This window comes from Diprion similis, chromosome 6, assembly GCF_021155765.1.
Source record: "Diprion similis isolate iyDipSimi1 chromosome 6, iyDipSimi1.1, whole genome shotgun sequence".
NCBI classification, from domain to species: Eukaryota; Metazoa; Arthropoda; class Insecta; order Hymenoptera; family Diprionidae; genus Diprion; species Diprion similis.
The window spans coordinates 20,480,626-20,507,876 of record NC_060110.1 but is presented as its reverse complement, the minus strand read 5'-3'; the positions used below and the strand labels follow the sequence as shown (position 1 = coordinate 20,507,876).

Below are 27,251 nucleotides of genomic sequence, written 5' to 3'. Positions count from 1 at the left end.
TTCGGAATTTCATTTAGAATTGGGCTGACAGCGTCCTTTTCGCTTCAATGTTGCGTAGGCTTTGATAATGGTGAAAAAGAGTAAAATTATAATCTGTCGGTGGATAATGACTATGGCATCCTCTTGATTTGTTCTTGTTTTACCAACCCTACGATAATACTTGCTTCCAGAAAAGGCATGCTCCGATAGCTTAGAATTTACAAAATAATTTTTTTTCAAATTATATTCCAATGGTCGTTATCATTTGGAAGTTTCGTATGAAAAATATCCTGTAACATGCCTAACAATTATATTCAGTCGTTTTGTGTCAACAACTGATTCGCAAATACCAACTTGGTTTCAATATAATATCACAACTGCAGCGCTGTTTTAATTTACTAAAAAACGTTGAACTCCCGAAGCGTTGACCTATTTAATTTAATTTAAGCAGTCACGTGCTTCGATAGATCTGATATTTATGCAAATAAAATATCTACAATTTACAGTATCGTGAAAGCAATTGTGAATTATTCATAGTAGCTATCTCTGTTAATACTTCCTGGTATGAGATAAGCTGTTTATATTATGCCAAGTATGTAACGCTACAGCCTTTTAAAGCGTCACCCAAAACGCAGCTAAATAATTTTGCACTCCATAGATATTATTACTTCTTGACGTACGTTACGTTCTTCGTCAAGATAATGTTGTCTACGGACTATAATAATCCCGATTAGTTTCAACTTGACCTAAAATGTTGCGGGCCAGCCGATGCTTGCGGAGTCACATCATTAGGCCAGCTGTTTCAACTGGCTTGGTATACGCAAATATTTGCGCAAAATTTCTTACCCTAATTAAAGCTTAAAATTGTATAAAATGGGCAGATGTTATTCCGCGATTATCGTTGAAGAATATTTTTTATCCGAGGAGATGACGTAGAATTCTGGCTAAAACATGAAATCCAAAAGTCTGTTCGTTAGTTGTTCAACGAATAGCGCATCGCCGGTGTCGATAACTTATTCACAAGTCACCGTATAAATTATAATTTATTGCGTCGCAATGTAAAGTTACCACGATATCCTAATTTCCTTATCAACCGAATACGGAAACTTAACAAGTATTCGCCGTCAAACATGATACGATTTGGCTTAGAATCGAAACATATTATACACATACTGAACTTCACAAGGAGTAGGCGATGTTAAAATTTCAGCTGATTAGAGAAAGTTTAGTATTTTTAATATCATACTTGAAGCGTTGCACTTCACGAACTTGTTATTGCAGTGTTCAAATGTTTGCAATCTCGTAGTTATGATTATACGCATTCGATGACCCAGTTATCAAGTTTGAAAATGATTAATCATCAAGGTGATATTCTTTGTCCTCGACCGTGCATTCGGTTGGAAAATCATCTTACATGGCTTGCTCAAGATTGTCACAATAATTGATGATCTATGGAAGTGACCCGTATCTAAATAAATAGAGGGAAGAATATGAAACTCATAATACTCGCCACTTCGTCGTCTTGGACTAAAATTTATTTCAAACGCGAAAACATTCTAAATATCAAACGAATTCCCAAACTTTTTACCAAAGTGCCAATGACACCGGTAATTTGGTTGTGTTGCACCATAAGATAAGCGCTCGTCTATCGTGCTTCTACGACTGTTGATTCAGCGACCTGAAAGCTGACTACATAAATCGCGTGCAGTGACCATCGCGGAGCCATAATATTTTTTGACGCTACTTTTTAGACGTCTAAGCTTTTTTTCATACCCAGACGGTATTTGCGGTATTTCGGAGGAGGTCTTTTTACCATAAAAACATGAAGCTTTTATATGCACAAGTGTTATCAGTGCTTTCGGTTCGCGGGTTACCAGCGTGTGCAGCTGCGGTTGGGCTATAAGAACGACCACAGTATTCAAAACCGCGACAGTCGCGTAAAGTACCACAATATTGTACGATGCCAAGTAAGTAATGTAATGATAGCTGGTTTGATTTGTAAAATAATTATACGATCATTTGAATTTCGCTTTAACTTAGAGTAGTACTTCAATCGTGTAATATCCTTCAATCGCAGAAATATTTTTAAAACACACTCGGCAACAAATCAGTTTGACATAAACAAGTTTAAGTAGTTGTATGTTGAGCTACAAGCTTCTATAACGGAGATTCAACCGGGTTCTAAGTACGTTCTTCATTAAAGTACAATGACAGGTAAAATTTAATTCTTCGGGTTAAGCTCACACTATTTGCGTTAAATACTGTCAAATCCATCATTTTCGCTCACGATTTCTTTTAGAAACGCTTCGCACGACACTGTAGAAGCTGTCACGTAACTCTTAAATATTTTGTTCTTTATTGTGTTGAATTATTGAATTTTAATTCACAGTAGAAAATAATAAATTGCACAAACTGCATCATTTTTATACCGATAGTTTGAGGGCGACGCTTCAACCTTATAATTCAACTGAATTCATCCGCAAGTGTACACGTACAAATTTCTCGAATATCAAAATAGATAACTGCTCAGATGTAAATTCAATTGAACTCGTGTCGGTCACAGAGCATGTTACCGCATTGATTTCTACAACTACGAAGAATTTATTGTACACGAACCTCGCACCAAGATTCGGTTGTTGAACTAGAATTTCACCTCGCGAATTACACATGCACCGTTGCTTTATCTGTTCTATTTTCTTATCTGACATACAAATTCGAACAAACACAGAGAGAATTTTAGACTCGTAGATATTAGTAGTTGTACTTAAGTGTTGAGAGTTTTTACCATCATTGAGAAATGCAGCTCCGAGTACAAAAGGAAAATAAGTTGAAAATTTAGTATGCATTACTATTATTTTTTATTATGGTTACTCGTATCACATTTTATTGTAATTCCAATAATCCTTATACCCTTATCACAACTATATGAATTTCAACAGAGTTTTTTGGTAACTGTAACAAATCAAATACTGCCCAATGTGAAGTTGCAACGATTTTAGAACAAGTTCTTATTCCAGCAGAATGAGTTGATCTCGAAAAAAAGTTTAGGTCTTCATTGACCTTAAAGCGTTATCGTCTACAGTTCTAAATACACACTATGAAAACAATAATAATCATTTATATTATACGTTTTCAGTCCAATGCCAACGACGAGCGGTATTTTGTTTGATTAGTGAACGCAGCATGTGTGCCATTGAGAAAATTACGAAAATGTTTTCGTACCCATATAAACTAACAGGAGTAAAGCGTTACTCCACACCTGTACATCGCACAAGAGTACAATCAAATAACTATTGATGTTTGAGTTAACCGACAGCAACCAGACTTTGTTAAGAAGTGCAGAATTTTGCAAAGGACACACACTAAACATATTTGCTCCACGTCTACGTTGTACAGATAGTTAGAAATCGGTGTTTGCGATTTAAAACACAAACTGCTTTCTTATCACGGTAGTTAATTCCACGAAGAGACTTACTCACGTCCTTGCATGTAAATCCCATTTGCGACACCAGAAAAATCGTGCCTACACATAAAAGAAGTCTATAAATGAATAAACTGAGAACAATTTTCGCCCCGAGTTATGTACCTATCACGTGAAAGAAACGACGTTCGGTCATTTATCGTGGATCAATGAAAAATTGATACGGCTCATTTTTACGAACCTCTTGTAAATTTTACCTTGCTCATTCGTGCCAATCTGGCAAGTTGCCATTCGTGATTGATATGTTGATCCGTATGGTATAGTTCGTTTGAATTTCCAAGCATACAATTTTCTTTCTTCATAAAGACTAACCAATATCGGTCGTTTCACTTTACAGAATACTTGGCACTGGTGATAGCTCTCGTAGTTGGCTGGTCGACGAAGACCTGGGCCATAGACGAGGGTTGCGACTACTACCAAGAAATTTCACCCGGGAAAACGTACTACGTCTACAGCCCTGGGTACCCCGAGTTGTACACTGCCCAACATTCATGTCGGTGGTACGCAAAGAGTGAATCGAAGATCAAGCTCAGTTGTCAGACAGTTCACCTACCGGCCGTGAGTATAGAACCTGAATTCCTCCCTTGACGAGGCTTTAAGGGCTGTAAATCGGTGCCCAGTTCCATCCGGTCGGATGGACGAATCGAAAACTGCTTCGAATGTGCTCAAAGCCAACCGAACACTTGTTCCTACACAGACCAACAACTGCGCTGGGGACAGACTCTCCGTCTCCTTAAGTGGCGACCTGGAGCTGGCCGATGCGCACAATTACTGCGGAATCGGAAGCTTCACCACCACATCCAACGGCAACTACATGAACATCGTCTTCACGGCGTATAAGGGAACCACCGGAGGAAGGTTCCTCTGCACCCTCGAAGCGACTGTCTCTGCACCGACCTGCAACTGCGGATGGAAGAAGCAGGTAAATATTCTCCGGACTTTTGGATTCTCTCGTCAATTTCAACGATTCGAGTTAGGAGTTTGACCCGAACACAAGACTTGATCGTTAACGAGGCAATTTTTCTCGCAATAGTCAAGAATCGTTGGTGGCGTAGCGACGGGTGTCAACGAGTTTCCGATGATGGCCGGACTCGTCGATCTCCAGCAGCGACAGGTGTTCTGTGGAGGAACCATCATATCCTCGAGGTTTATTATAAGCGTCGCTCACTGCTTGCTGAACATGGATTCTAAACAAGTCGCCGTTTTGGTTGGCGATCACGATCTTTCTACTGGTGGGCACGCAGGTTTACTCATAGTAGCTAAAGCTTACGATTAGATTTTATCCAAGGAGAAAAAAACTCGTTATGAAAAGTTACAGATTGACGAGTTCAATGATATAATGAAAGCTTTCTTCTGACTTTAATTAAGTTGCCAATATAAATATGAGTTATATATGTGAAAATGTATAATATGTTTAGGCACCGATACATCGGCAGCGAAAATTCACCTGGTTGAAAAAATCATTCTTCATGAATCGTACAACACCGAAACTAACGCAAATGACATTTCGTTATTAAAAATGGTGAAACCCATTGATTTCAATTTAGAAGTGGGCCCAGTCTGTCTTCCTTTCCAATACGTCTCTACGTCCTTCGTTGGAAATACAGTTGAAATTTTAGGTACGTTACCGAATTGTTTAAGACTCTGAATTCCACGTCCATTTCTGTTCTCACAATTTCATTTTACGCATCTATCCGATTTCATCCTCAAATGCGATATGATATTCCCAGGTTGGGGCACGACCGAGTTTGCCGGAGCGAAATCAGACGTTTTGCAAAAAGCCAAGGTGAACGTCACGTCGCTCTCAAGTTGTCAGCAATCGTTTTCACAGGTTACAGCCAAACAAATTTGCACTTACACACCGGGAAAAGACGCTTGTCAGGTAATATAGGAGAAAAATTGTACAATAACTGGTGCTTTATAATATTATTATACATCAATTAAAAATGTACCTCTTGTAGTTTGACAGTGGCGGTCCTCTTCTCTGGCAAAATCCAAACAGCAGGAGATTATTTATCGTTGGAGAGATCAGTTATGGAAGAGCTTGCGCCAGCTCCGCGCCCAGTGTTAACACTCGTATCACTGCGTACCTGGACTGGATTTTAGCGAACACAGAAGGTATGGAGATAAATTTATAATTTTGTTGCACATTCTCTTCGATCTTCCTAGTCGTATTTAATAGAATAATCAACTGCGTTGTGCAATTTCAGGTTACACTTACTGCATTGTTGAGTGAAGTGGCGTTCTGCAGCTGCACGTAGCTGCAGGTCTTCTTAAATTTCGGCCACGAGACTCGTTGGCTTGTTTGAAATATGAAAAACGCTTGTATATAAACATAATTTAATAAAACATTCGTAGTATATAATAAGTATCATTGGCACTGAGTTTGCTCACTTTAATTCGCCATGAATCCCAATCGAGACGAGTGACCGAAAAAATGAAAAAATGGTACTCTTACTATCTTTGTATAACGTAACCTTGATCCTTACTCTGGGAGTTATTGAATGAAAAATTTATCTCTCCAGGCAGTTGGACTACGGTGAGGGGAAATTATTTCCCATCGTTAGCATTTTAATTTTCATCGAGATACTCATTACGTGATACGTTCTAAATAGAACACGCTAATTGGAAAAGAAACTCCACCAACAAAAGAGTAATAATAATGAATTTAAAAAATAAAATATGCGAATTGGAAATGAAACCGTCTCTGAAACTGAAGTGAAAACAAAGGTCTGAAAAATTTCAATTCGACTTATTTACTTAGACTTAAAAAATGACAGAGAGGACAAGGATACTTTACGTGTTTAGGGAACGCGGATTTTTAATCAGCTTTCGTCCGAAGAAAAACAATTTTATATACGTACAGTAAGTCCCACAGTGAGACTGAGAGAGTTTTCGTACATTTAAATAGAAAGTAATTATTTTTCAAAGGCAGACGACTTTTTTAAAGTATTTCTTTCTTGCTTTTAGCGAGCCCGAAACTTTGCTAAATGAATGAATTGGATCGTAATCCAGTTTTATACGTTTCACCCGATCTCTACGTTATTAAATAGCCATAAGTCCGAGACGTCTACGTGCGTGGCGTAATCCCTGATCTTCCCGTAAACTCCTGAACAATGAAATCTCATACTCCGTCCACTTTTCCGCGAGAACGTGTCTCAGCTATCAATTCCCAACGTAATTGGACGGAGATTCTACGTCGGGCACAACTTCGATAAAGTTCCGCGATCAATCCTAGCTCCAATAACTTGAGTTTTATTGTTTTCCAAACAGCGGCCGACGACTAAGAAGCGACGGAGTCGATTCGTCCGAAGAATAAATCAGATGAAACGAAAACGATTTTCATCTCTTTGTCCTCCGTTGCGTAGGATGCGAAAAACGCTCGAGAAAATATATCTTCGGCTTCGCTGTGCAATCTTGATTATTTCTCACCAATCCCTTATGGCTCGTACAATTAATACTACAAGACTGCATGTTTGATCCGAAAAATTCTAATCAATTGCGAGTGGTTCTTGCGCACGTGATAGTGTGCTGCGATGTTAGGGAGAGATAACACTGACGTAAGTATAAGCTTGCAGTGGAATTATGTGGAACGTATAGAACAAGCTGTTGCTAAAGTGAACGGCGCCCGAATATTAAACAAACAATGTGTAATTATTAATGAATCCATGAATGAGGATGTGACGTTTAAAACTGAGCGTAGGGAGGTCGGATGCTTATGCAAACGCGTACATTCTATCAGCTGCGTTTCATGGCCCGACTATGATTTATTATATTTGGTGCCATGTGTGCACGAAAAAATGCTGGCTTAGACTCGGAAAGAGTGAAGAAGTGCAAAGCAGACGTTTCTCGGCAAGATCTGCGACAATTTTAGTAGGTAAGCCAAAACAACTAAGAAGTGGGAACAAATGTCTCGTGGAATACGCCGATGAAGAATACCTTCGGAGGTTTGACCTGCCTTGAATAAGCCGTCCTGTTCCCGAGGATAATCAGGCGAAAGCCAGGATCCGCGACTCGTCTCTTCTCAAAGGCACAAGCAGTCAAAGTAAAAGCAACCGATGGCGTTGTTTGTTCAAAGAGACCTTTTAAAATCCCAGGTGTGAGATTATTTGACGATGAAAGTATTTTTTGGGATGCCGACAGTACGTGCAGACCTGATCGCCCTGCCCTTTGCTTGCTGGTAAAATATATTTATTCTTGAGATGAACGGACGTTGTGTGTTCGTCGAATCGTTGACTCGGTCACTTTGCACAGATCACTGGAAAAGATTACTGATTTGACGATGCTTTGTTGTACGGTTGCATCCTCGACCCACTTTCCGTCAACTTGCACCCCATTCCTGCCTCCTTATCCCCGATCTCCACGGCGAAGAGGAGCAATCTTATGCCCCGGTTTACTGCTACCTAATAATGTCGGCCATTTCGGATCTGGGCTCGATTCCAGAAGGTGAAACTGGAAGTTTCATGTCATCAGGTACGACATGGTACCTTAAGACAAAAGATACAACCATATAGGCATTCTTAACAGGAAGTTTCATAGTCGCGATTGATCGGTGGTTAAATATTGGAAGGTGAACAGTCAAACTCATTCAGTAAAGGTTTCATCTTGAAGGAAGGGAAAAAATACTGGAATCGAGAATGCTCGAACACTTTTCTGTTCTTTTACTCAAAGTTCAGGTAACCGTTCAAATCTATCCAAATATTATTATAAAAAACTAAATGATTTTATGCTGGTATTATTTACTATCAGCATCACATCCTTGATTTCGTGGTTTCATCCCTGCTACAAGTGGGATATTCACTAACGCGTTAAAGAATTGAAAGTTCAACTTTGCAATATAGCGTAGTCTAATCAGAGAACGGTAACAGCTTGAGGTCCTTGGTTCAAAGACTGTTCCAAAAGATTATACATACATTCCATATCCGGCGACACGCAGCTTTTTAAAAAATTTCTACCCTGACGGTGTACAGATATTGCACAATGCGCACAATATCTCAAAAAGCATTTCGATCGACCGTGGTGAAGGTTAGTAAAGGGAGTGAAAGGGTGGTGTGTGATGCGTGGATGAGGTATAGAGACAGAGCGGTTTCTGAAATATCTCGTACCAGCTGGCGTAACGCGTCGTCGAATGAGGGAAACCCCGATATTGCCGGTACGCCAGCACTCTGTTTCGTCCCACGTCCGTTTCCGCCCCCATTTTCCTCCCCATCCTTAGACCGAACGCGCCCTCAACGGGGCAGAAATACGACGCAACGTCACCGGAATCCGCCACCCACGCAAGCCGTACCGATCGATGGGGAGGATTTCGTTTAAGGGGCTTTCACAACGGCAACGAGAATCCAGTGGAAAATTACAGCGAGCTTGTGCCCTGGCGCTAACGATAAGCCAGCCTCGTTTCATCGCTGACCAAACTTTGGTTAGGTGGGAAAGTGTCAGCCTAGAACGGAATTCCGTGAGGAACAGATCGCAACTCCTTCGTTGCACATGATACGTTGTGGTTTTTAAGCAGAGCTGACGGAGCTGTTATGGATGGTCGTCTTGAAACTTTTGAACAGATTATTACACAACTTGTACCTCTATCACATGGATCGCATTTGCAGATTTTCATCAGCAGGACTGATTTAAAGGAATCTTTGAAGATATTATGATCATTCGCTTTACCGGCTTTAAGACATCCAATTTTATTGGTTGTGAACGCTGCTCAAAGCCATGGGCGATGACCGTTGGACTGGAAATACACAGACCTGACCTGCGGCGCAAAAGCGCTGATCATTTCGGATGAAAATTTGAATATTTATTTAATTTATTTATTTATTTATTTATTCGGGTACAGAGAATAACAACGTCCTACTTGATAAACAAGAGAAGCTTTCTGTAGGGTGTAATAAAACCTGTTTGCACACCCGAAAGACAAACGATTCATTAACCCACTTAATCGTTTACAATCAAAGTCTTGTATGTTATTAATTTACATACCACGTGTACCATTGCAAATCGAGAAATCTTGTGGTTTGAGCACCAAGAAATTCGGGCTTGCAGACGGAGTGATGAAAAAATTTCAAAGTATCGTAAAAAAGGAGTATATAGTGATTTCAATTTCAAATTGCCACTTATCGTGCCGAATGGAATACCATGATCCAACACAACTGTCTTCCATCAACAGATAGAATTCATGAAGATTTGCATACAAATTATTTGAAATTGATTTTAAAACCACCGGCAGTACGCTGAATATACCTGTAAGTTATTGTTGTGTGGATAATATTGTGGTAGATTTTCGTTCCGTACCGCGAGTTTTTTTTTTAAATTACGACGAAGATTGGAGAAAAATGTTGGACGGACATGCGAGGCCTCAAGAATAAACGCTCTAATTAACATCGCCACATTTCTGTCGGGAATATATTTTGGGACGTGAACTCATGAATTTAAGGAGGGGTCATTGCTGGTTATTAGGCATACCTATCTCTACAACCTATATAGCTATACAACGTAACTGTATATTGATTTTTTTCGCGCATCTAAAACGCTATACTTAAATAGGTACGCCTATTAATTCTTTTTTCTTTTTTTTCTTATTTTTTTTCAACGCTTATTCAACGTGTCCATCGTAGCGTTATTAACTTTGTAGTACAAAACTGGATCGCGGTCTTGGACGGCTTCGCAATCCCAACGATGGAAAATAAGAGGTTTACTCAGCGCGGGTTCATATTCCACAATTGACAACAAAGAAAATTTCTCTCCGTGATTCACAGGATCTATAAATACATCCATCTATTGTATTCCTTGTGTTGAAACATGTCAGCATTGAAGTTTCAGTTAAGTAGTCACTGTTTATATTCTAATCCCCCCTGCAAATTAGGTTGAATAATAATGTGACAAAAGACATGTTTTAGGCCAAGAATCGCACAAGTGTTCCATTTATTCATTATCAATTCAATTATTGTTGTTGGATAAGTGGTCAGCGTGTAATGGGGTTATTTAAAACACGTGCCGTTTTTTATACCGTAAGCAGAGAGCTAGAGAACGCAATTTAGGGTTCAAGGTCTGCACGAGCACTTTGAAAAGGTCTCTGGTTAGGTTAGGGTCGCGTCGCAGATGCGTATGAGTGATGATGAATGGTATGAAAAAGGATTGAAAAAAGTAAGTCCTCCGAACGTCGACGTTTCGTCCAAGTATTATGAGATCAAAAGAAAAGAGAAATGGGCTGAGAGAAAAATTACGTTTCCGGAATCGTTTGTTTGTGTTTCTCTCTCTCTCTCTCTCTTTTCCTTTTGAAATATCACATTCATCCCGTACGTCGCGATTCATTTCTTTTACGATCAGGATCACTTTAGGGTGCAGAAATTCTGCCCCTCTTATATATATTTGCGCAGATATGTTTCTGCGATGGGTCAATTCAATACTCAGGCTGAGTATAAATTCACAGGATATGTAACGATTTTTTTCAAATTTTAAATCTCAGCGTAGGTAGTTGTGTAAAGCTTCTCCATTCCGTGTACAAATACGTGCAAGAAATGTATTCTTCTTCATAAAATTCAACCATATCTTAGGAGGGATTCGTCATAAACAACAAATCATAACAGTACTTCAATTCCGGAGTGTGTTACGAACGATTTCATGATTTGTGGAAGAAGGAAAAGAACATTGTCGTCTTCCGATTTCGGACATTTTATACCCGCCAAAGCTCTTTCCCTCACACACTACCCCCAGAAATACGAGTCGAAACGTGACATTTCCGGGTGGCGATAAATCTTTAACTGCACTCTAAAAAGTTCATATGGTCAATCCAAGGTTGATGAAATTCCACGCTGATCCTCGATGCTCAGTAATTAATTTACCATCGTTTGGTGGCGATTAGGAAAGAATAATACTGCATTTTTTATAAACACTGAGCCGTGTTGAACCCACTACCAAATAGTGTTCGTAAAAACGATTTTCCGATTTTTCCGTATAATCTACCCTCTAGTTTCTTACCTAGAAGACTAGATACGAGTATTTTCCTAAGGTCTTCACATCAGAGAGAGAAACGAAATTCCTGTAAGGTCCTATAAGGGAGGATCTCGTTGCTTTCGTCGAGACGATAATTGCCCCTTTGATTCAACCCTCGGCGGCGAAGGGACGACACCGGTGACGTCACCCACGGCGCAGGCGCCTCTCGGACGACATCGGAGCTGTTCTGTTGCGTCGTTGGTGCCTCCCCTTGTGCACCTTGGCGTCGTTTTCCCCTCTGCAACCCGCGCACGATGCCAATAAGCTCTGGGCACCGCCACGAGGGGAGTTTGGACGACGATTCAGTACAATATCGGCGCGCAACAGAGGCGTACACGTCGTTGCAACCCTTTGCTTGGAGTGTGCGTGGCCTTGGTTAAGGCCTCAGAGAGTTGACCTGCGGCAAACGGGATTTTGGTATACATGGGTCCTAAATCAGCATCCACCAGACCTGCCAGCACTCACCTCGACCACAACGCCAATTTGCGCAATCTCAAGAGTATCAAATTCAAGTAATCTCGATCTTATCCTATCCCAATTGCCGATTGTGCATTCGACCCTACGCGATCTCAAGAGGACCAAGCGACCGGCAACGAAAGGAAGACAACTTGTATACCGTGGTTTTGTTTTGATCGACCGCTACACCGATCGATCGGAGGATCTCAGGATCTCTCAAAGCGGGTCAAGAAACGCGCGGACGAGGAAAATACTGGAAGACGCAAGCAATCGATAGCGCATTTTATTACCCACCAGACGCAATATCCAAAGTATACGAGTACAAGCCGTTACATCCTGGGGTTTTGTAGAATATAAGAGTTTAGTTAAGTGGAACGTTGATCGTTTACATTTCTACCAGTGACGACAATAATATCGAGAAAATTACCGAGCTCTGTTTTGTTTAATCGTAATTCACGATAGCAACAATACCATTGAGATACATCGCTGAGTTGTCGTAGAAACAACCATCCTCAGTATTCGTACAGTTCCAATTTTGAAGCTGAAAAGGCAGTCAGCCTGCAACGTGATAAGCAAACTGTATAAAAAGAATGAATTTTGAATAATCCAGGAGTTGATAACTTGGATAAACGGAGCCTTAACAATCCTTTGGATTATCAAATTAGAATCGTACACGTTCGAGGTTTGTTGGTGCAGCATAATACATAGCCGTGATACTCAAATAAACGCCTACTCATCAATGTGTGTCAGGTGAAAACACTTTTCCTCGATTGGTTTCAGAGAGTTTGATTAGCGATTACTTTACTGAGCAAACTTCCGACGTATCACAGAGCAATTCTCAGTACTGTAATTAATACGTCAATCAAGAATCTGATTGAGTATAAACGGACGATAACTACCGCAACAAGTCAAGTCCGAACCTGTAAGTGGAACTCTTGAAACTGGGTTTACCCTGAAAGCGCGTAAATCGCGCTTATTTATACACTTGTGGAAAAGAAAAAGCTCTAAAAGAAAAGAAAATCTGAAAGCAATTTCCTTCCTAAAAACCGATCAAACGGCAACGATACCGCTGAGAGGAAATACTTGAGGACACCGCGACGCAGGCATCGAACAATAAGAATGGTAGTAAAGGCCGAGGGAGCTAGAAATGGCCACGAATTGGCACCCCTGAATGGCGAGGGTGGCCAGCCTGGTCAGGGCGGGGGACACAACGTGACAATAGTTGTCGGGGGTAGTCAGGGTGGCGGTGGTCAGAAGACCAAGGAAGAGAACCGGGCAGCATGGAGTGGAAAGATGCAATTCTTCCTCAGCATCATCGGGTACAGCGTTGGCCTGGGAAACATTTGGAGGTTTCCTTACCTTTGCCAGCAAAATGGAGGGGGTGAGTTACGAATACTTAATTCGTCACCAGTAAGTCTAACTTCCGACTCTTGACGTTTCCGTTTTTACGTCACGAGACACGTGCGCTGCTACACAATGTAAAATTATTGCGAAAGCCGCTTATAGGTAGAAGCCAAAGGAAGTCAGTCGTTAATAGTATATTTATCTAAAAATAGTCAGTGACTAGATTTATACGTAGGTATAGTTTTACACCTTATATAGACGATACCTCAAGTATAATAAACTCCATCGAAAATTCACTGTTCACAAAGTAATTTTCAGCAGTGCAAAGCGGTTATCGCCACGACCAACTTCAATGTTAAAGATCCTATCGCAGTAAATTGCATAATGATTCCGGTTAAGGGTACACCGAAGTTGAGCTGCCTGTAATCTTTAAAAACGAATGTATGTTGGCGTTGGATAAATGGTTTTTCACCTTAGTATCGGATCCATATTATGGTTTTACAATCTCACACATGCTAACGTGAATCAAAGTTTTCACCGTCTCACTACTTTATACAAAACACATCAAGGTTGCACTTCGATAAAATTTCCATCCAAAGAAAGCAAGCGAGGAACCAATTCATTTCTCTTCCCCGATTCTAGCCCAGATTGAAATGCATGCAGGCTGCTGCAATGATGGATCAATGGATGGATCTGGGTGAGAAGCTGGGCAGAGAAACGGGAACACGGTGCATTAGAGATATCGATTTGTTTTCGACACAAAATTGCAGTTTCATCATGACTCGCACATATTCCGTCCTTCGTTTTTAACCTGGTCCACGATGATCACGGCAGCGCATATCTAAAAAATTATGAAGGGTTATCGGGAGCTCCGGAGTCGGCGAAAAATTGTCCGAAATTTTTTTAAACACGTGCTGACCTAAAATTGCAATCTTAATTACAATTGAAACCCACACGATAAGCGTGTCGAGTTTAGAAGTATTTGCATGCAATCGCGCAATTTCCGCGGTATTATAGACTGTACGGTAAATCTGATCCCATTGCAAGCTGCCTACTTCCACGCTACCTTCAAGCTTTATCCAATAGAGAACATCGCTGACCCGTATATTTCGCAAACTCAAGTCTCTCGTCACGATTCACCGACTACGCAGTTCTACGATGTTCAAATATATCAAAGCTAGCAAGATTCTCTGCCGTAGGCGGTGCACCCGGAAGATGAATGCTGTTGCATATTGAATATCGTAATCACGGGTGGAGTTACACAATTCTTATGCAAAAACCAGCCAGGGTCAGCATCGTGTGTGTGCCGATTTAATGGCGAAACGTTGTTGCACCGTAACGACGATATTAAAAGGGGTCTATGGGGAGCAGGGTTTAATTGAAGAAGGCTAATTGGACTGTCGATAACCGAGGTGGTGCCTGCCTTGTGATTAAATTAAGCACACGAGAGCCTGACTCTTGAGTACAGACCGCTAAGTAATTCAAAATTATTTTCTCCAGAGTTAGATGTTAATTCATGGCAAGCTATAATTAATTCACAAGTTGTCAATGAGCTAGCTAACTCAACGCGTCTCTTGGGGACGTTGACTGTACCTGGGAAGGCAGAATGGAGTAGGAAGCTACGGCGAAAAGTAAAACGGGCCGTTTCGTGACTAAAGCGAAGTACAAGCAGATCGAGAACAATGGAAGGAGCAAAAATGTGTCAAGGTATGTACTTGATGCGCTATTTGCTGCGCAGGCAAATACACCACCACATACCCCTTTAATGGGCACAACATTTTTACGAACGAGGGACGATTCGACTACGTAGGGGATGTCGAGTTTGATAACCTTGAAGAAGGTGGAAGCGAGAAACCGTGGCAACGGATTGACATTTAAGAAGGTGGCTGCTTTTGATCGTCGAGTTCTCGGCTATTACGCCGCAAGTTTGGAACACGAGACTGATACAAAAGGGCTCGATTATGAGGTCAAGGTTGAAAGACGTAGGGCGCCATCGCCCCTCTTCGTATTCTTTATCTCCGGAAATTCATACCAGTACATGGACGTGGAACAGGAAGTGGCGTTGCTGATCCGATGAGTTGGTGAATTGAGTTTAGAGCATTGGCTGATTCGCGGTTGGGCGTAACGTCCCGGGAATCCATAATTGGATAATCCATTCATGGAAAGCAATCAGAGATGGAATTTGATCCGCGAGTGCCTTTACTCAGGTTCTATCGATAGTCAAAATTTCTTACAAAGTTGCAGTAAGGAGATATAGAAAGAGATTTCAATGATTAGTTTCGATAGGCAATGGATTAGGAAGATCTAAATCAGCTCAGAATCTTCGAACTCAGCTATACGATCTCAATTATCCCTCGCATATTCGTCAGCACGTTTTATTTTGAAATTCTACAACTCTGCATACTCCAATTACGACGTCGGTAAAATTTAACACCAAATAAATTTGACTAAAGCAATTTTTAACGATTTCGATTCAAGCAGTGTATCTTTACTTCACAACCTAATAACCGAGTCGGTCTAACTGAAATTTGTAAGTGGAAGTCAATATTGATACGTACGTAGAGCAGAAAACGTACTTGCTTATTATCTTTGATCAATACGTCTCAGGCTGTTTGTTCCCGTAAAGCACGATTGTCTGTTTATCATGCAGGTAAACACTGGAACATTGGGTATTAAAGAATTTAAAAAATCAGAGAGTTACGAGATACTTCGTGAGCGTATTTGTTAATTTATTAGCAATAAAAAATCGTTTGAAATGCAGTAGCAATTCACTTTTCCTCTTCTTCCAATAGCGTCAGATTGTTCTTCCACCTAATTTTGTCGACCAATTGTACACTTCACGGTTAACAAAGATTTTCTTCTTAAAAGAATTGCTGATATGAATGGTGATAGTCACGTGCAAAAATCTGGAGGATTCTTTGTCAGAAAAGATTGAGACAACGCGCGGCAGCTTGGAAAATTCCACAAGACGCTAACATTTTCGGATCGATAAGTTGAGTGCTACACGTGACCTGGGCGCTTCTACTTATTTGAAACGCACATCTCTCTGGTGTCTTTCCAAATCTAAACCTGTGCACACACTCGACGATGATCAAATGTTTTCACTGATAGGAAAAGTGGCGAAAATTAATAGTCGTTATTTCGTTCGATATTTTGAAAAACAAACGAAATCGGTTCATGGGTTCAGAGATAACAGCCGTGTTAGAATCAATTAAAAAATACCATTTTACGACTAAAACAAGTACAGATTACGATTTGCGATATGCAAAACCGCGCAGCTGTCAAGTACGGTGTAATTCTTCTTCAGTTTACGATTGGCTCATTTGGAGACTACATAACTCTTCGACCGCATGTACAAGGCACTTTCATATTTTACGATCCAGCTCAGAACTACCCCCTCGAGGCAGCGTTACAGATTCTATCCATCGTAAGATCGGGTGAACCAAGGAGTGAACCATAACCAAGTCTCTGCCTCCTTTCATAGTTTATCCAGTGAGTCGATGATTATCTTAAGTATAGACTTAACGATCGGTCTCTATGTGATCGAACCAGTCTTAGGTACATTTCGTATATTTTCTATGCGAGTATACGACACAGTGTCACGAATAGTAGGAATGAATATTTAACGATTATCAGTACCGTAACATGTGGCGTGCGTGCAGCATTTCGAGGAAGACGGAACATCGTCGTTACACGTTGGATGCTCGGGATTGGTCATTTGTTCATCAACTTTATTAATGGCCGAGCGCGATGTTTCCATTCACATTGTATCGACTTATTAGGGGGGATCTGCTGCACCCTCGGCATGATTTTCATGCGTCGTTTCAAAGGCCCGCCTGAGTTGTTCGACAGAAATTGATCAGTGATGTCCGTAGAGCGATTCGACAGTATGAAAATACGAAATTAATCTCCCTGAGTACGGCGTAAAGTGTAAATGAAGAGGGTGTACCTTTTACGAAAAGATGCGGTTGTCGTCGCTGAATGATATAAATGCTATCGTACCACGAACGAATGCATAAAGGAAGAATAAAAATGACCAGTGTAACCGCTTCGGTAGAAAAGTACGTAAAAGGGATATAAAATTAGCATAGTCATGTATAATAAAATCCAGTCTGGGATAGAAAGGGTGAAGAGCCAAGGGGGAGAAAAGCGGGACGTTCCGATCTCGGACCCTTCTTTTCTTACACGTCACCGTGTTTTTTTCTCCCATGTCTGATACACGGACCCACGGTCCATGGGGTTCCACCGAAGCGGGCTTTCGGTTTCGCTCGTTTTAGGAACCTCATAACACGCGGTATCGGGGGCGGCGGAGACGGCCAGAAACGGGGTAGCAGAGTCGAACGGGAAACGTTGGAGAGAGAGGAAGAGAGAGTGAGGGAGAGAGTGAGACGAGAAAGAAGGACAGAGAGAATGCGATCAATACCAGACACTACGGCTGCCTGCAGGCTCGGCGGAATAGGGGAGAGGGAGGGGAGGAAATTGAGTTGGTTAGGGGTTGAGGATCGAGGGTTGGTACCTCCACCTCCGACCACCTTGCTGCGTCGTCATCGCGCGTCTATGATATAGCGCTGGGTCGTATGGTCTTCGACCCACTGCATACGTCGTTGCACGTTGCTTTTAACAAATTATCCACGTGCAAACACGCCTCTCGGCCTCTGACCCATTGACGAGTCGACACCTTTCATAGAGCGGTCCGTGTAATTGATTGATAAGAGGAAAATACCGAAGGATCCACAACATTTTGAAGTTGGGTTTTTTTACTTATCGGTCGAAGAACTCAATTTTTTTCCACTTGAAGTGCAGCTTGTTATATTTTTGTAATTTTTGGATAAAAATCCTAGCCTTTCTACTTTTTTTATTTGGAACGTAGAATATTATGGAAATCGTAGTGTGTGGAAAGTTTTGAAATTGGAAAACTTATGACAGCAACTTTGAAGTTGATTGAAATCAATTTCATTCGAAAGATGTTTGGCTAACAGAGAGAACGAAAGTTTGAAAACTAAACAGAGAGATTGCAATATTCCGGCCTTCTTTTAATGTCTGAAGTATAAGACGCTGTCTTGTTAATTTATCGTCATAACATGTTAAGAAAATATCCTGAAACCTTGTAAATAGCAAAACAATTAACGAGGTGATGTTCTTTTGACAGTTCAACCGTTGCGCAATTTCCTTCCTATTAATCATAAAAGTAATAACAATTCATTATAACCGAATGATAAAAGTTACTATGAAGTTCTGCGCAATACAAGTTCTTTGAAATTTTAATATACAACATCCTTAATCCATAGGTTCGGAATCTAAGTATCTGCAAACATGGATACAAGCTTTAAACTACACACAATTAGTTAGAAAAACGAGCAATTTTTAGTAAGACAGGGGTTAAATTGATGTTCCAATAATACTCGAATTAGCCAAAGAATGGCCGTGATTTTCAATGACGTTTGAGAGGTAAAATATGAATGAAATATCCCGTCGAATCGAGTTTGACCTGGGTCAAGACCCGCCTGGGTTTAGGGATTGTCTGCCTTGTCGTAGGGCGTAGGTCACAGGTGCTTGGAGGGCAACCTCTTTTCGAAGTATGGCTTCCAGGATTCTAATCTGGGTGGTATAGGGTACAGATAGTTGGATAACTAACGGCAATCAAACGATTCGGTAACAATCCGTGCGAAAGGCTTCTCTACGTCATCTTTGAGCATAATGCGCTCTCTAGAAAAAATCTGCCGCTAAACGATGCCTTATGTAATTTCTTGAAAATTGAAACATTTCACTGTACTACACTATGTCACACTATATCTGGCTGAATGGTTTGAACGAACATCATTCGGAACTACCGAGATAAATGAATTACAGAACCGACGAAACGAAGAAAGAAAGTCACAATTGTCTGTAAAATGGCTCCACAATGTTGCAGCACTTTGGAAGTACTAGATCGATATGCAAGCGTTAACGATTTGTCCTTCATTTGTATAGTTTCATTCTACCAATAGTAGAACAATGCCAATAACAATGGTCAGCCGCTTGCTATGTAGGCTACACGTAGTTACTCATCACCAACCAACTTTATTTATACGTATAGGTGTGCGCAATTTGTCCTCTCTTTTACGTATGCAGGCACAAACATATGTGAATAATTTGCGTCAGTTGTAAAGGGGTCAGTAGAAACGCGTGGTTCACATCGGTCAGCTGATAACAGTGCAACGGAAAGAGGTCGGGGATAACTTCGAATAATGGGACACGGTTGAACAAAGAAAAAAATGTCAGAACCAAATCACAGTCAAGGTTATACTCATATAGATATATATATATATTGATTTTTTTTACCAAAATAGACACAAATCTTGTTCAAACAGAATGAAACCGATCGTTGTTGGGCAAACAGTGGAACCGAAGATATGTATGATAGATTGTAAGAACTTGGTTCCAGTACACCGCCTCGTAAAAATTGTTCTCTTCTATTTATGTTTCAGGGGCCTTTCTCATTCCATTTTTCGTGATGTTGATCCTCGAAGGAGTGCCTTTGTTCCTGATAGAACTAGGAATCGGACAGAAAATGAGACAAGGAGCCCTGGGAGTCTGGAACACGATACACCCTTGGCTCGGAGGTATAGGTATTGCCTCCTGCATCGTCACCTTCTTCGTAGCACTTTACTACAACGTTATCATTGCCTGGTGTTTCTACTACCTCGTGAACTCCTTGCAGGTTCGTCATTCTCCTTTAGGCCCCTTTCTCAAGGACTAGACATCCCTTGGTGTTTATAGAAGGACACGCACGATACAAGTACGCGTACAAGTAGAAGGTCAGAGTTCGACATCCGGACTCGGAGAATTTTTTCGTCGGTTGAGTCGGAAACTTTTAAATTAAGTTTCCCTCGGTCTGTTGTTCCGAGGCCCCATTCAATTCACCCCGGGAAAACGTAAACATTAGGGTGAATCGCTGAGAGAATTCGGGATCTTGCGTGTTGACGGAACTGAGTTTAAAAAATTAAAAACAACACGATGAAAGCGTTATTGAAAATATATTTTGTTCCGTTTAAACCTGTTAGGGTTGACGAGATTGACCCATCAGTTGATAGGTTGATAAAACATTTTTACTCAACTCAATATAGCACGGCAGAAAAGAAGATATTTCTGTCCTCACAATAGATTATATATTTGTGATAAATGAAGATTTTTCGTCACTTGAAATTCTACCAACACGTCATAGTCAGAAACACAAAGTTTTAAAAAATACTCAATGATTCCCGTTTGCGAAAATTTTGCCAAAGACTCAGCTATTCTTTTATTAATGTATTCCATCGATTAACATCGATTTAGATTGAAATGGTCCATACATCAAATGATAAAAATTTATTTGCTTGCATTGTAACGATCGATTTTAACCCAAAAATAACCCAATCTCTTTGTTCCAATTATCTCGGCGCAGGCTGTGACGGTTAAATTTGGCGTAAGTAAAAAATAAAAGTTACAGTGAATGTATCTGGGCACGAATCATGCATATTACTCATTTTATTCATAATTGACTTGCTGCAACAATTGAATCATCGATTTCTTCGTTCTTCATCTCATTAAACATAAACTTCTTCAATACTCATTTAAAACTGTACGAAAAGCTTCTGCGAAACTTACGTATCAAGCAGCTTGACCTTGTACCCTGGCACGGAGTTCCCGTAACAATTGTCTCGTGACTTGACTAGCAGTGACAAATTATTCTAGTTTGCCAAATAATTACGATCTCGTCGCAAATTCGCCAACTAAACATGTCTCGACTTAAACTATCACTCTTCAATCTCGTACCGCATGAACGTGATGTCATCGGTATGCCGCCGTTAATTAAAACAATTTCATTTGTCATAATCAACTTCATTGTCGTGGATTCCTATTATAGGAAAATAGACTACAACGTTTTATGTTCCCCAGGAACCGCTACCCTGGGAAACGTGTCCCATGGTGAACAATAAGTCCGTCGAAGAATGCGCGAAGAGTTCAGAAACCGCTTATTTCTGGTACAGAACAACCTTGGACGCCGCGCCTTCCATTGAAGATGGACAAGGGTTGAAATGGTGGATCGTCGTGTGCCTCCTCATCAGTTGGATCATCGTTTTCTTCATCGTCATGAAGGGGATTCAATCGTCGGGAAAAGTAAGGCTCAACTACTTCTACATCTTGTTCACATTTTCAAACAACCTTAGATTTCATTCTGTTAAATTTGCACGAATAGCATCAAGGGGGGAATACTAATGGCACTCGATGTTTTCAGGTCGTTTACTTCACTTCAATGTTTCCGTATCTAGTACTGACCATCTTCTTCATCAGAGGAATAACACTGAAGGGTGCGAGCGCGGGATTGGTTCACATGTATACTCCGAAGGTCAGTGCACCAAGTTTTTTTTTCGAATCATTAATGACTGACCAAGGTTCTGCAGAAACGAAGTTATGCGCTATAGAATACGAATTTACTTTTTATTCCGAAAGTTTATCCATTACTGGATACTTGAAGCGATACTGAAACTTTTTTTCCACGCAGGTGGAAATGCTGTTGAAACCTACTGTTTGGTTGGATGCAGCGACCCAAGTATTCTACAGCTTTGGTCTTGCTTTTGGATCCTTGATAGCATTCGGCAGCTACAACACTCCGGACAACAATTGTGTTCGTGATGTCATCCTCGTTAGCGTCTGCAACGCGTTCACTGCGATCTATGCCAGTGTTGTAATATTCGCGATTTTGGGATTCAAGGCGATGAGTAACGTCGATAAGTGCATTGCTGGGTAAGGTCGTCATTGATTTTCAATTCTATGCAGATGGGCGATATATTCACCGATCGAATAGACTTCCTTGACCTCGTATCGAGTTATGTAGCAGACGATGAGATATAATTTTACAGAGGATTCTAGCTCATCGCGAAAAGCCTGTTCTAAAGTTTGATCAATATCTCGGCGGGTTTTAATAATGAAACGGTAAACCTTCAACTTGACCTTCACGACACGCATGTAAGACGTACATTTGGGCCATCAGTAATGAAATGGCGCTACACCAAATTTAATCGACAATCAAAGAGATGAACACTGTTTAGACTAATATCTTGTCCGTGTGTTGATTATTCAAACTTTAAGGGCATATACATAATTGAATCATTTTTCATTATTTATCCTTCTCCACCTTTGTTTCAGCAATAAAGAACTGCTGTCATTCAATGGACTACTGTTGTCCAATTCAACGGATGAACAGTACGAAGACATAGTAGCCAATTTCAATTTTACGGCCGAAAATTTCACCATAGCAACCTGTAATCTTGAAGAACAGCTTAACGCGGTGAGTCATAAGCATGAGTTAAGAACTCAAAACGGATATTCACAGTGAAGAGAATCACGCGGCGTATGAGAATATTGCATTTTGTCACGGCGGTTAATATTTTCTAGTTTGGATGATCAAAGGGCAAAATATTGTTGCATTTAATTATTGATTCGAATGGCACCCGATCCTCCGAACACAGTGAAGGTAATGTTTCCAGTTTTCGTAGAACCGAAAGAATCGTGAATTTCTTACATGCTATTAAAGTTTCTGCTAAAGTCACAACTGTTTCGGTAAAAAAGCGCCATTATACGTGATTCTCTCCGTGTGGCAGCTTCTCTTAACCACAATTTATTAAACAACGATCATCAGGCTGCCGAAGGAACTGGTTTGGCGTTTATAGTTTTCACTCAAGCGATAGTGGAGCTACCAGGTGCGCCATTTTGGTCCTGTATCTTTTTCTTGATGCTGCTAGCCTTGGGTTTGGGATCGCAGATCGGGATTCTCGAAGGGATGCTCTGCGTGATCTTTGATATAGACCTCTTTAAGAGAGTTAAAAAACAGTACATCACCGGTAAGTGACTGGTAAGCTCCACCTCGTCGAAGCTGTACCGTTCCTACTCTTCGATCCCCTGTATTTTCAACCATCCCTCAACATGGTCAATAATCATTTCAGCTGTTGTCTGCATCATCTGCTTCTGCGTCGGTTTGATATTCACCACCGGGGCTGGCGAATACTGGTTGAAGATGTTCGACAGCTTTGCCGGTACAATAGGACTGGTCGTTGTCGGATTGATGGAAATGGTGGCAGTAATTTACATCTACGGACACGAGAAGTATTCCTCAAAAACTTTCATTCTCTTTCCAAACTTCCGCCATCCAGATAAAACTACACTAAGATTATTTCGAAGGTTCACCAAGGACATTGAGGACATGACAGGGTATCGACCTGGGTTGTATTGGCAGGTGACGTGGAGATTCTTGGCGCCCCTGATCATGGTGGGGATTCTCGTTTCCAGCATCGTTTGCATGTTCATTAAAAAGCCGGAATATTCGGCCTGGGATGCGACGAAAGTAAGTTTTGACTTGTGGTTACCGTACTAGAAATACCTAATTTGCTTCTATCACATTTCTCAACAGGGAATGAGCGTTCCCACAAGCTATCCAAGCTGGGTTCTCGTCATTGCAGTGATCATCGTGATCGCTGGTGTAGCGCCAATGCCGATAGTATTCTTCCTGAGAAGATTCCAGTGCGTTAAACTCGACGTCGACATCCACCAGGGTAGCATTCGACGTATTGATACGACTGTCTCAACGAAGGAAATGATGGGCGACGTTGACGTAAGTTATACATTCTGACTCTCAATAACGTTTTTTCATTTCACTTTTACTTTTGACCTTCGTAATGGATACGGAGGGTCATCAGAAATCGGCTGAAAATGAAACCATCACTGATTTACTCGTTCATTTAACGAATCAGGTGAAATGATTTTCACTGTAGTTGAAATTTGTATAAAAAATTAATAACTATATTGTGAGATTAGGTGGTAAATGAACGCAAAAGGTGTGACCGTGATCTCTTCAGGTCACGTTAAAGAAAAATATACAAAGAGTCAGTTTAACATATTGCTGTATTATGGAAAGTGACGTGCAGTTGAACGCGCACCACGAGAAGAATTTCTATATTGTCTGAAAAATCGCGTATTATTCACAAAATTGGTGAATTTTTAAAAAGGTGAAACCTTTGCCAAGCTAAATATCTTCTCGTGGTGCGACGATTGTGCAGGTTACTTCGTATTGAATATCTGATCTGCAGTTATAGGTAAGCCCACTGTGGTAACGTCGATAACGATCCTAGCTACCTACATATGTGAGTTTGCCCGTTGTAAAGCTGCGAATGCTAATTAGACGCTTCACACACATTCACATGCGTTTCTCGTTAATTTCTCCGTACTTTGGATTGAGCTGAAAATACTCGAATTTTACCGTAGACGCAATCATCCTTCGGCTTGATTTTCTTCAGTCGCGGAAAATGCGTTACAGGTGAAATTTCATCACTTTTTTTCATCCTCATTGCCTACAGCTTGTAATAAGCGCATGGCTGTTATCAACTAAACAAAGTAAAAACATTAAAAATCATACAGAAAGCTACACGTTACACTAAACGATGCTGCAGTTAGGAAAACAACTGGCTCGAAAAACGTTTTTAAGTTTTTTGACCGACCTCCGGCTCATTAAAAGTATTTTAAGTCACTTAAAAAGTCATTTCACATGTAATTGCGATGAAAAACTAGGAGACCCAGGCGATTGTTATTACTGATAATTGGATGCATACTTTGACCTTGATAATTGCTGAATCGAAAATTAATAGACAAAACTGACTATAGTGACTGTTTGATATTGAACAGGAATGATTAAATCTTGAGCGTGTGGAAGATCAACGTTAAAGGTTACGTCACGTCGTTTATTCGTACGTTCAATGATAAATTTATTACTGCACGTGACTGCGACCAAAATTGCTTGGCTACATCATTTTCTATTTCGATCATAGTTAAGCTTTAGTAATTAGCATAGTGCAGATATAGACCTAGAAGGTACCTTAATTCCAGACTCTAGACTGCATGACGAACAAGTTAATGCAATACTAGATAATTGATGGCTGGCAAGTCAAGTTTTCACTTTTCAATAACGACGTACAAACCAAACAACTTAAAGTAAATCGTAATGTCACGGCGATTATAAACTTGGAAAAAATTATCGCAGCATGAGAAATGTTCTTAGAGCAATAAATGAATCTAAAAAGTAACAGAGTTTTAAACCAAAGGATCAGCTTACAATTAGAAGAAATCTTTCACTGTAACGGATCGTCGATAAAATTTGCATATCATGCATGAAAAGGCCTCTGGTTACTAACAAGTTGGTAACAATTAAAGACTGTTGGCAGCGATCGTTTAGGATAAACGATCGTCGAGTGATTAAATATATATTACATATTATTCTTCGCACTTTTTACTGCTCGTTATACCGAACGAAGCACAGAGTTCTGACCAACAGATTTTAATTTCCAAACGATGAGTAGATGTCCGCAGAGTCTGAGTGATTAATTAAATTTTTCAATCCTATGGACAGCTGGACGAGTACCATGACAGGCTCGAGGATTTCCCTGAGGAAGAGGAAGACGAGGACTACAATAGCGACAACGATAAAAACACAGCACCGTCTTCGGCGAGGTTGGTCGCGAACCAGATGAAGGGAAAGGCTTTCAAGATGGAAGTGATGGACTTTTGAAGGGACCTCCACCCTGTCGCGATGACCGTTCATCCTTTCATAACCCCTCATCTTAGTAGATAACGTGACCTTCAAACTCAGAAAAAGAGCCAAGGTTCCTGCAAAGCATTTGGGCATGCGGTAGTAGACGCAGGATTACAAACTTAGCACTTCCGGCATGTACAGTCACTGCTCGCCGAGTGACTTTCTTTCCTTCCGATAGTACAATAATGTTGGCTCTGTATAATCCAATTGTCGGCCGCCCTATTATTACACGTACAACATACCGAAGGGAATTCCGTGAGGATTCGAGGTTCACTAAGAGAGATTCTGGCTCTATCCGCGCTAACAATATAGACCAGGGGTAGATCTATTATTCGAAACTTTGAAGAGCTGATTAGGAATGGCTGTTTCGTTACGTCAATGACTGTCGGGATCTGCTTTGTGTATAGAATGAATACACGGATACGGCTCCGCTAGATTTGAACAATTAAACGTTGACTCACAAAGCCTAATAGAACCTAGGCGAATAAATTGGGAATAACGAACATCATTTTCGCAGTAACGGACGAATCGCGCCGTTTAGCACCATTCGACGTTTAAGGTGCGTCTTGTTGCGGCCTCGGATCTTATCTTTAACAAATCCCGCAAAGATAGCATCGAGCAGTCGGTCTTTGGGTCTTGAACTTGCAGGTGCGTTAAGAAGCGAATCCTGACAAGTCGCATTGACAGTTTTTAATAAAAATTTCAAGAAATGGGAGACGTTTTTATTGCTAAATGAATCAGTTTGAAACGGCACAGTGGTTTTCGAGTGGCCATAAAGTTTTGTGATCTTAATCTCAGTGTTATGGCTGGCTCTACATCGCAGACTCAAAACGAGAAGTATGCTTTGCACGAATGAAGAGCGAACGTAAAACGGTGCATTTTCGAAGTATTGTATGTTACTCTCTCCGCAATTTCACTTCTTCAATTATCTGCACTTCACGCAGAAGTGCTGTGTTCCTTGTTCCTGTGATCCTTTAAAAGCAATACCTATTCTATGCGAATACATCATGATTCTAGAGAGACGGATGTCAAAACATACTCTTCTCTTCTCAAGTCTTATGCAATCTTCACTGCGAACTGGTAAAAAATACTCGCGCAACGCTTAAGACGAATTCAATGTAACAAACATTCTTCGAGTCTTGGGATAATTCTACTCGCGTCACGGACCGCTATTTTTTTTTCTCCAACACCTTTTATCGTCCATTTCATTCTTCAACACCGGTTGAACAACAAAAGAGCGAAACGCGGATCGAAAATTATTGAAATTCGTTCTTTTTTTCTTTTTTGTTGCCTTCGGCGATTGAGAAATTTTTTTACTACTAACAAGTTGGCTTTCTTTTTTAATGAAAAATTATTCATATTTGATCAAAGAATATTTTGTCCAGGTAAAGGAAATTTGAA

General features: G+C 40.6%; 2 protein-coding genes across 5 annotated transcripts; both read left to right on the top strand.

Annotated features, from left to right (window-relative positions):
- The first annotated feature begins 1,739 nt into the window (after positions 1–1,739).
- On the top strand, positions 1,740–5,696 carry LOC124406556 (venom serine protease 34-like). The gene is made up of 8 exons (XM_046881990.1): positions 1,740–1,946; positions 3,798–4,018; positions 4,158–4,382; positions 4,494–4,692; positions 4,879–5,079; positions 5,191–5,342; positions 5,422–5,578; positions 5,671–5,696. Exons 1-8 carry the CDS (start codon positions 1,940–1,942, stop codon positions 5,694–5,696), a joined length of 1,188 nt encoding a protein of 395 aa, XP_046737946.1. The 5' UTR covers positions 1,740–1,939.
- Positions 5,697–11,740: 6,044 nt separating this feature from the next.
- LOC124406869 (sodium- and chloride-dependent transporter XTRP3) lies at positions 11,741–27,147 on the top strand. Of its 4 annotated transcripts, none has more exons than XM_046882525.1 (13): positions 11,741–13,286; positions 19,717–19,949; positions 20,673–20,693; positions 21,167–21,388; positions 21,507–21,617; positions 21,774–22,015; positions 22,418–22,559; positions 22,911–23,112; positions 23,215–23,374; positions 23,450–23,612; positions 23,679–23,879; positions 24,355–24,408; positions 25,668–25,798. In XM_046882525.1, the coding sequence occupies exons 1-12, from the start codon at positions 13,025–13,027 to the stop codon at positions 24,358–24,360; spliced, it is 1,965 nt and encodes a 654-aa protein (XP_046738481.1). In that variant the 5' UTR covers positions 11,741–13,024; the 3' UTR covers positions 24,361–24,408; positions 25,668–25,798. The 4 variants fall into 4 exon arrangements, with proteins under 4 accessions (XP_046738481.1, XP_046738482.1, XP_046738480.1 ...); XM_046882526.1 differs by having other exon boundaries at positions 11,742–13,286; positions 24,355–24,360; positions 25,668–25,781; XM_046882523.1 differs by lacking the exon at positions 24,355–24,408 and having other exon boundaries at positions 11,744–13,286; positions 25,668–27,147.
- The last annotated feature ends 104 nt before the right edge of the window (positions 27,148–27,251 follow it).